This window comes from Taudactylus pleione, unplaced genomic scaffold (assembly GCF_031769625.1).
Source record: "Taudactylus pleione unplaced genomic scaffold, aTauple2 ptg000039l, whole genome shotgun sequence".
Classification (NCBI taxonomy): domain Eukaryota; kingdom Metazoa; phylum Chordata; class Amphibia; order Anura; family Myobatrachidae; genus Taudactylus; species Taudactylus pleione.
Genome location: NW_028284441.1, coordinates 977,983 through 989,046, shown reverse-complemented (window position 1 = coordinate 989,046; position 11,064 = coordinate 977,983). Strand labels below are relative to the sequence as shown.

The 11,064-nt window shown below is 40.8% G+C and overlaps 1 protein-coding gene across 1 annotated transcript; it reads left to right on the top strand.

Annotated features, from left to right (window-relative positions):
- The first annotated feature begins 7,939 nt into the window (after positions 1-7,939).
- Positions 7,940-10,627, top strand: LOC148538557 (brain-specific homeobox/POU domain protein 3). The gene is made up of 2 exons (XM_088452580.1): positions 7,940-8,116; positions 8,615-10,627. Exons 1-2 carry the CDS (start codon positions 7,997-7,999, stop codon positions 9,533-9,535), a joined length of 1,041 nt encoding a protein of 346 aa, XP_088308706.1. The 5' UTR covers positions 7,940-7,996; the 3' UTR covers positions 9,536-10,627.
- The last annotated feature ends 437 nt before the right edge of the window (positions 10,628-11,064 follow it).

Sequence of the window (11,064 nt, the reverse complement as noted above, 5' to 3'; positions counted from 1 at the left end):
GCACTCCAAACAAAATAAAAAATTCATCTTTTTTTTCTGTCTTTGTGAAATGTGTGGGCTGTAGCCGCACCTGCAACCTCAAAGCAGCAGCGACAAGCGTGCGTCCAGAGCCGTAACTAGACATTTTGGTGCCCTGTGCCAGAAAGAGCATTGGCGCCCCCCTAATTTTTCAAAGGGACATAATGCACCCAAAAAAGGGCCATGGCTTCATGGGGAAGGGCCAGGGAAGAGATAGGGGAGACCGAGAGATGCTGGGGATGAAATAAGAGGAAGCTACAAGCAAGAATGATAATAAACAGAAATTTGACAGGCCCAAACAGCGCCCCGTGACCTGTGGTGCCCAGTGCCATGGCACCGGCCACACTACCCTAGCTACGGCCCTGCGTGCATCTGTTAAAGGGTGGTGTAACCCTCAAAGTGCGCTCCACAAACAATAAAAAATTCATCTTTTTTTTCTGTCTTTGTGAATTATGTGTGCTGTAGCCACACTTGCATCCTCAAAGCAGCAGCGACAAGCGTGCGTCTGTTTGTTAAAGGGTGGTGTAACCCTCAAAGTGCGCTCCACAAAAAATTCAAAATTCTATTTTTTCTGTCTTTGTGAATTGTGTGCACTGTAGCTGCAAGTGAATCAACAAAGGAGCAGCGCCAAGCGTGCGCCTGTGTCCCATAAGTCTGTTAAAGGGTGGTGTAACCTCCAAAGTGCTCCAAAAAATAAAAAACAATTTTTTTTCTGTGTTTGTGACTTGTGTGCGATGTAGCCGCACGTGCATCAACACAGTAGCAGCGCCAAGCGTGCGCCTGTGTCATAAGTCAAGGGCGGGTTTGGACATCTGGTCCGGACTGAAGGACATGCCAACAATTTCTGACAAGTCTACTGTCACTGTATATGATACTGTCCTCAAAGCAGCAGCGACAAGCGTGCATCTGTCTGTTAAAGGGTGGTGTTACCCCCAAAGTGCGCTCCAACAAAATAAAATAATCTTTTTTTCTGTGTTTGTGTGTGAAATGTATGCACAGTAGCCGCACCTGCATCCTCAATGCAGCAGCGCCATGCATGCGTCTGTCTGTTAAAGGGTGGTGTAACCCCCAAAGTGCGCTCCAACCAAAATAAAATAATCTTTTTTTCTGTGTTTGTGTGTGAAATGTATGCGCAGTAGCCGCACCAGCATCCTCAAAGCAGCAGCGACAAGCGTGCGTCTGTCTGTTAAAGGGTGGTGTAACCCTCAAAGTGCGCTCCACAAACAATGAAAAAAAAAAAATTTCTGTCTTTGTGAATTGTGTGGGCTGTAGCCGCACCTGCATCCTCAAAGCAGCAGCGACAAGCATGCGTCTGTCTGTTAAAGGATTACATCGGTGACAGCATCCAAGTAGGCATGTCAGACAGTCCGTACATGTACTGGCAGGAAAAAGAGGCAATTTGGAGGCCCCTGTACAAACTGGCTCTATTTTACCTGAGTTGCCCCCCCTCCAGTGTGTACTCCGAAAGAGTGTTTAGTGCAGCCGGGAACCTTGTCAGCGAAAGGCGTAGGAGGTTGCTTCCATAAAATGTGGAGAAGATGATGTTCATAAAAATGAATTATCAACTCTTCCAGGGAGCCCAGCCTCCAGAACGTACAGAGGCACCTGTGGTTGTGGATTCCAGCGGGGACGAATTAATACTCTGTGAGGATGAGGATGTACACAACACTGAAGAGGGTGAGGAATCGGTGGATGAGGAGGATGAGGACAACATCTTGCCCCCGTAGAGCCAGTTTGTGCAGGGACACATTAATTGCCAGCTTGATTGTGGGGGCCCAAACGAACCAATAATTTCAGCCACAGTTGTGTGGCAGACCCTGGCGCTGAAATGATTGGTTTGTTAAAGTGTGCATGTCCTGTTTATACAACATAAGTGTGGGTGGGAGGGCCCAAGGACAATTCCATCTTGCGCCTCTTTTTTTTCTCTGCATTATGTACTGTTTGGGGCCTAGTTTTTCAAACTGCCATCCTGTCTGCCACTGCAGTGTCACTCCTAGATGGACCACGTGTTTGTGCCGCCCACTCGTGTCGCTTAGCATAGTCATCCAGCTACCTCGGTGCAACCTTTTGGACATAAAAACACTATTGTGAGGTGTTCAGAATAGACTGGAAATGAGTGGAAATTAAGGTTATTGAGGTTAATAATAGCATAGGAGCAGAAAAACCAACAAATTCTGTGATTTTAGCTGTTTTTATGCTTTTTTTAAAAAAAATACAGATCCAAAACACAAACCCAGAACCCAAAACACGGAAGGGTGGTTTTGGCAAAACCAATCCAGATCCAAAACACGAAGAAAGATCCAGATCCAAAACCAAAACACAAAACACGAAAAGTGGCCGGTGCACACCCCTAGTACCAATCAACCCTTCCTGTCCTTGCCTTCAACTACATACATACTCCAACTCCCTCAGGCCTCTTGATTAATGAAAACATGTTTCCTTATGTACAGTGTTGGAAGATGAACTTCCATGTGGTTGTGCCACCCACTGCTGCTGTTTAGCTTAGTCAGCCAGCTAGCTTGGTGCAACTTTTGGGCCTAAACCGGATTAAAACAATATTGTGAGCTGTGAGGTGGTCAAAATTTACTGGAAATGAGTGGAAATTAATGTTATTGAGGTTAATAATACCGTAGGGAAAAAAAATTATGTGATTTTAGCTGTTTTTATCAATTTAAAAAAAAAATACAGATCCAAAACCAAAACACGCAAGGGTGGTTTTGGCACACTGCTGTGTGCTGGGCTAGGGAGAGAGCAGCAGCAGTAAGTCCTCTCTCTCCCTGCGTTATATGGGAACTTATTGGATTTTTTCTTTTTGTAAGGAGGGGGTCTGGCCACACCTCCCTGGATTGACCACGCCCCCTCCCAGATAGGGGCCCTGCAGAGCTTTCCGCAGCCCTGATTTTGTGGGCAGAATAAACTTGCACTTTCCCACCAGCAGCTACAATTGTTATTCTGCTACCTTATATGCATCAAGTGCTCCCCTCACTTCTTGGATTGGGCCTTATCTACCATCTGTTTCATGTCATTGCATATAATGGGGTAGATGTATTATAGCACATTTAACGTGCCGCTATAACGCTTCCCGCTTCGCCTCTTTACCGAGGCGAAGCAGGAAGCACTACCGATGAGATGTATGAACATCTCATCGGCTGGAGAGGGGGAGCGTTAACTCCCCCCTCCGGCGCAACCCGCTAGTGACCACAGCGCATCAGCCTAGTGCTGATGCACTGTGTGTCAGTCCCGGCTGGCTCCACTGAGCATCATACATCTCCCCCAATATGTTTGTGTTATGAATCCCTCAATGTCATGAACCCTTCAAGGTACAGCACATGGTAATATGTGAGCATCTTTTTAAGTAAGGAAAATATTACTAACAATAAGTAGCCTATGTTTACGAGATATGGAATATAACTTGCCACAGAAAAACAATTGTGTGCACTACTACCGTCTGCTGGACTTGATTGCTTTCTTGCTACAGCATGGTTGGCAACTTGGCATAGTGGTTAGAATTATTACCTCACAAACCTGAGTTCAATTCTTAACCAAGTCACTGTCTGTGTGGAGTTTGCATGTGCTCTCCGTGTTAGCATGTAGTTTGATTTTCTCTAACACTGGCTTCTAACAAATTAATTAACCCTAATTTGTGGTAGGGAATGGAGCAAGAAGAGTTGTGAATAACTAAAATATTCACTTTAAATGTGAAAAGTCGACATTCAGACTGTCAACAGTAAGCGTGTCGACATGTCTGGAATGTCGAAACTCTGACATGGACGTTAGGTCGACAGAAAAAATTTCAACATTCAGATGTCGACATGGTGAAAATGTCAACATGTTCATAATGTTGGCATGTTCAAAATGTTGACATGTTCATTACATTGACATTTGACAAGTTAAATCTCAGCATTATGAACATTTTAACATTTTGACAATGTCGCGTTTGTCAATGTTAAAAACTATTCTGTCAATCTAACGTCCACATAGACATTCTGACTGTTGACATTCAGAGCATTTTGACATTCTGGTGACGACATTCTAATGTCGACATTCTGACCGGATAATGTCTGCAGAAATTGTCTGAGCAGCATAAACTCTAATAAATTATAACTGCTGAAGTTTGCACACAAGCTAGTATGGATCAGTGATGCACATTAAATACCCCCAGTTGGCTAATTATCATTATCAAGAATACATATGATATCATACATGATCTTTTGTTTCATATGAAAGCAAACTTACCTGTGATGGGAGTACCTTCGGCTTATCATGTTTCAAATCACAGGGAGGTGAATAAATAATGTACAATTAGGAATAAGCATATGGGTGTTTTGCTTAGATGTTTTTGTTTTCTTGCATAGACAAATCCCCATGATAAAAACTGTATGTAACACTGTCACTGTGACTCTTTCCTATTGCAGCAGCCACTTCATGATACTGCAAGCGAGCTGTTTCCAAATTATCTCAGCCACAAGTATCGGGTTACAGTGTGGACAGTAGAGAGAGGCAGAACACTAGGCAGAGGATCACAAAGGATGGCAAAGACTTGATATTAATTGCAGCTTTCTAGCAAAGACTTAAAAACATATATTTTGTAAATCACTAGCTATGCTATTCTTATTGTATACAATACAATATGTCGGATAATAAACCTCTTATTATAAGAATATTATAAATCACCATGTTCTGTGACCATATAATGGAACAAGACTGCTGGCTAAGGGGGCAGATTTAAAATAGCACCAACCAACCATAGCATAAATTGGAGATAAATAGCACCAACCAATCAGCTCATAACTGTCATTTTTCAAACACAGCCTGTAAAGTGACAATTAGGAGCTGATTGGTTGGTGCTATTTAGCTCCAATTTTATCTCTCTTCAAGCTTTATTAAATCTCCATACAGGGGCGTGGTCTTGCGGGACGGGGGGCGTGGCTTCATGCCCCAAACCCTGGTGGTCCCGTTCTTGTTACTGCAGGGGGGTGCAGATGGTGCCTTGTGGCAGTGCCAGCTCCCTTACAATGTCAGGAGCCGAGTGCTGCACTCAATGCTACAGTGCAGCACTCGGCTCCTGTCACTAAGGGGAGTCTGCACCTTGGTGTCACCCGTCGTAGGGTGACACCCGTGTGCGGGCCGCACCCCCCTTGTGACGCCACTGGTCTTTCCAACAGACTTCTAATATCCGTAACCCAAGATGGCACAACTCCTAGATATGGCGCCTTGAGAGTTAAGGTGGGTACACACTAGACGATGTGCTCATGATGCGATATCGTGAGCGATTTCCCTTGAACTCTCCCTGGCACTCCAGGACACGGTATGGTGCTAAAAAGTGTCTAATCTGATCAATGATCTAACGTGCATCCTCAACGATTTCCAGTACGTCCTGTATGAGATTGGCAGATCTTGCCTGCTGTAGGCAAGATCTGAAGATGCAATGTACGACCAGCGGGTAAGCTCATCGTGATCGTGAGTGGACACACACGATTTGGACATATGTTACACGATTTGTCGTTCCGATGCGACTTGTGCAAAATATCGTCTAGCGTGTACGCACCTTTACAGTAAGGGGGCGTCGATGCAATTGCAGAAACATGCAGACCGGCAAACAGGCGCATCTGAGAAAGCCAAATTATTGTGTACGGTCAAGGGTTGATGCAAATACACAATGATGATGCGGTTACTAACACCAGCGGACCTCTTCTGATTGGCTGATGAGGAATGTTCTGCAGATGTTAATAGGTGCTACGTAGCTTGAGAATATATAAAGATTTTTTATGAGTGTTATTGCAAATTTTATTTATTTTTTACACAAAATGGAAAGCTGTATCTGATGTATTAGAGTGGTATGTGACCTTTTATTGAAAGCCAATAGCGAAAGCAAAAATGGTTAAAAGCACTGGTTTAAGTGTATGCGCATATGCTAACGGTGTAGACTGGTACTCATCTTGCCATAGTTGCAACTATTCATTTACATCTTTTAGTGAATGCATTATATGCCCACAATTTGGAGCATAATTGTGGACAACTATGCATTAGCCCCAGTGTGACTATGTTTGGAGAATATGCAATGTATATGATATTTAGGGGTATATTTACTGTAGTGAGAGTTTTCAGAAGTGGAGGTGTTGCCCTTAGCAACCAATCAGATTCTACTTAACATTCAACTAGCACCTTCTAGAAGATAATAGCTAGAATCTGATTGGTTGCTATGGGCAACATTTACACTTATAAAAACTCTCACTTTAGTAACTATATCTCTTATACTTCCCTTGGTCAGAAGAGATCAGGAGCAGTACTGGAGCTGGACGATCTTCCACCCTGCACCGGCCCCACCTCCCCCAAACATGTGACGTCAAGATGTCATGGTGGTAACGCTGGCACCAGAAAGAAGAGCACTGCCCAGATGTGTCCTTAGGGCACTATGGGTGATTGTACAGGCTGGGAGCCCATAGCATCCTTTGGTCGCTCTGGGCACCTCTACCTGTCCCTGGGTGCCGTTCCAGGCATCCTGCAAGCAAATGCAATAGCTCACACACCCTTAGCTATGGCCTTGATCAGAAGGCAGTCTAAACTTTCAATAGAACACCTTTTGCACATTCCGAACACCTGATTATTTAATGTGCATAAATGTAACTGCAATGCAAAAATGTAACATAATAATAATAACATCCCCAATTTCCTCTTTTTATCATGGCTACATGAGGTGCCAAACAGCAGTCATTTAGGATAACAGAAGTTACAGTTAATGAAGGGCAGTACTAATGTGATAGTAGTCATGACTTTAATGTCATATTCTACTACCATCCGCATATCTATCTGCTCCCAATATCACACAAAATGTTATTTATTCCCTGGCAAAGAAATAGGCTCAAAACTGTATGCACTTCTACATATTCATATGGTTGTCAATGTGTCAATGTTCAAAGATATTTAAATGAATATATATATATATTTACAACATTACTATAATACTTATAATTAATATATAATATATAAGAAAATTAGATAGATAGAGAGAGATAGATAGATAGATAGATAGATAGATAGATAGATAGATAGATAGATAGATAGATAGATAGATAGATAGATGTGAGAGAAAGAGAGAGAGAGAGAGAGAGAGAGAGAGAGAGAGAGAGAGAGAGAGAGAGAGAGAGATAGCACAAACACATTCAGTGGTACTGTACAATAAAGCAGACCCACATTTGTAAACTGAATTCATGTGTGTATTTACATATACAGTGTATATGTGTGTGTGTATATTTATATATATATATATATATATATATATATATGATACAGCATTTAATGTATTCCCACACATAGTAGTATAGTAGTACAGTCAGTCTTCTGGTATTACCCTTTTGCATATTAAAACTTCAGATTAAAGTATTAAATTGATAACAGTAATAATAAAATAATTAAAACATTTGTCCTTAAGTTTACACAAAATTTATAACGTTTGACTTGTTATATATCCACACAAGGGATGGCTAATCCACACAGGCAAAGGGATGGCTACATTGTATTATTGAATAGAGACTTGTAGTCACGCTTTGCCAGCTGTAATTCTTGTAGCTAGTAATTTCCTCTCCTGGATCCCTTCTCTTTCATTGTCTCACAAGCGGAGACTGGAAGATCCTCTTACTCTGAGCTGCATGCTGTGCAATGTAACAGTTCATGCACACAATGGTATCAAGATACATCCTTAGCCACCTGACTGCCTGCTGTTCATCAGGACTCAGGGGAAGGCTCAAGGAGTGGTGGATGATGCTTGGAGTGATCTCACTGCCTGCAGCTCATCTTTCACAAGAGAGGCGTCTTTTTGCTCTAAAGCTCCTCCAATCCTAGAATTAGGAGGAGGGGTCATTGCCACTGATACTGTGATAAGAGTCAGACAATAACAACACACCAAAAAGGGCAAAGCTTAACCAAATTCCAACCTGCTCATGCACTAGCAACAAGGCAGTCCACAGTAGCCTTCAAAATGATGTCTATGAACAGCAAGCAGCCTTTCAGCATGCATCCTATGCTGCATGAACCTAAATATGCTTCACTCCACAGTAGTTCGGAAGCCATCCGCAGAGCTTGCCTCCCAGCACCACAGGTAAGTGTCAAAAAAATCATTATTTCAGTTCCAGGATCACGTTTATAAAGTTAGATATAAAAGTCAGCGTCTTGCAGATTTCTATGTGACTGGAAACATAAGTTTCTTAAGATTATGACATATCAATTACTACATACAGTACTAAATAACATCCATTTATAACAGCTTGTGTGTGATTTATTGTAAAGTGGCTGTTTTTATTTGAAATAGATTTTAAGAAGCATGTATTATTATTATTATTATTATTATTATTATTATTATTATTATGTTCATTCTGTTTTAATTGTATTACCACATTTTGATTAATTTCCTTGGGATTTATTGCACTTTATTAAATAATGGTTTAAATGATGCTGCACACTCGACCGTTACATTTAATGGCTGATTAATAAATGATGTACATAGCTGCAGCAATAAGCATGGTATATTTGTCTATTGGGTATGTACTATAAACATTGCTCAGATGTGCTAAGATCTTTATGCATATTTTTTTTTCAGCTTCAAAGCAATATCTTTGCTGGTTTTGATGAAACTTTACTTAGAGGAGCTGAAGCTTTGGCTGCCGTGGATATTGTATCTCAGAAAACACATCCGTTCAAACCAGATGCCACCTACCATACCATGAACAGTGTCTCCTGCACTCCAACCTCTTCTACAGTGCATTTGCATCACCCTTCCGTTTTAACTACCCACCATTCACATCACCATCATCATCATCATCCTCACCATCAGCCTTCACAGGGCTTAGATGGGGACCTTCTAGACCACCTCAACCCTGCCCTCACCTTAGGAGGTGTCCCAGGACAAGATGTTGGATCAACACCCTCCCATCCACATGCTCATATGTCTGCTATTAACCACATGGCCCACCACACACAGCCTATGAACATCTCTCACAACCATACCTTGGCAACTCACACATCAATTTCGTGCTCGGAAAGTGAAACAGACCCAAGAGAACTTGAATCATTTGCAGAAAGGTTCAAACAGAGGAGAATAAAACTTGGTGTAACACAGGCCGATGTTGGATCTGCCCTGGCCAATTTGAAGATACCAGGTGTTGGTTGTCTCAGCCAAAGCACCATTTGCAGGTTTGAGTCCCTCACATTATCTCACAACAATATGGTGGCCTTAAAGCCCATTTTGGAAGCTTGGCTAGAGGAGGCAGAGAGAGCACAAAGGGAGAAAATGACCAAACCTGAAATCTTTACTGGGGGAGACAAGAAACGCAAGCGTACTTCTATTGCTGCCCCAGAAAAAAGATCACTAGAAGCATATTTTGCTGTTCAGCCAAGACCATCTTCAGAGAAGATAGCAGCTATTGCTGAAAAACTAGACTTAAAAAAGAATGTAGTGCGGGTCTGGTTTTGTAATCAGAGGCAGAAACAAAAAAGAATGAAGTTTTCTGCAACATACTGAAAAAAGTGGAGCACTGTTTTGAACTGACACATTCAATGGTTTCAATCAAAGGGAATTTAGATACACTTCAATCTGCAAATCTTTTCTTCGGGTGTTGGCAAATAAATAAGTTGATAATGGACTGGGACATACAGTAATAGCCACCTGTAAAGTTGTACTGGTGAGTCGAAAGCTTGGGATAGTGTCTTTGGTTTGGCTTCTATGAACCAAAAAAATTCCCTTGACTTTATTCAATTGCGTAAAAAAAACAAAATCAAAAACACCCTATAAACACAAACAAAATCAAAAGGAATGACAGACAAAACTTGAAAAATCAACCTGTTTCTATCAGTTTGAACTAGCCTTTTATATTTATTATTGTAAATATTAATCAGTGATGATATTGCACCAGTGGTTAAAGTTTTAAGTTATTACTAATTTAATTTGCTGTACAGCACATGCATCGTTAATATAATTTAATTTAATAAACCTGACACCCATTAACAAAAATGTTGCTTTACACCTGCATGGTTGTCTTCACCTTCCTTTCTTATTACCCCCCCCCCCCCCCCCATTGCATCTGCAATAACTCTTCTGTTCTGTCTACCTCATCATCTGCTAGAAAGCACATGTTCAGAACTGTAAACTCTGTTGGAAGCAAGTAAGTTCAAGTAGCCATAACCCTGCAATTCCACTACAAAGATGCTTTGACAATCAAATGAGTTTGTTCACACATACCCCTAGGTTTTCCCTTGAAATGGATTCGACAGTGGATGTGAAAATGCATATCGAACATGGCATTTCAGCACAATATCACCATTTTCCTGTGGGTTATTTTAATTTAATACAGATTACTAATGACATGGGCAAGAGTTTTATTTTTTAAAGTTTAAAAATTTTAACTTATATGTAATCAAGTTCACAATGAATACTTAATTATTTTGGAAATATTTAACTTTGCACTTTTTCGACGAGACACACATTGCTTGGCATATGAGGGATTTCCCATCTGTTTCTTTTTTTTTTCTTCTTTTTTTATTGGAGCGTTTAATTTTCTATGTGTGTACTGAAAAGAAGTTTTGTGTCTGTGTATGCTACAGAATTTCAAATAAACCATGCACGATTTACCTCATTCTTCTCTGAACTGTTATTTTCATGCCATGATTTTCTGTAAAATACATTGGAAAAAAAAAAAGAAAAATAATTAATTCATTTGTATTTTATATGTGTATTGGTTGTAAATAGTTGCAAGATTGCAAACTGAAACAAAAAAAAAGATGTGAATGAAAGATGAGACTCTTGTTGGATAACCGAGAAGGATCACACTGCAAGCTGTCACGTTATTTCTTTTGGTTTAAATTTCCTAGAGGTTACGACAGCATCTTGCATTTAAAGCTAAATAAGAACATAAAACACATAACATCAAAGACATTTTAAAAACTTGTAAAAGGCAAATTTTTGCACGATATGAAAATATTATGCCAGATCTGGAAATAAATAAATGTTTTAGTAAATACAATTGTGAAGAGAGTAAGAGTTCATATTGATAA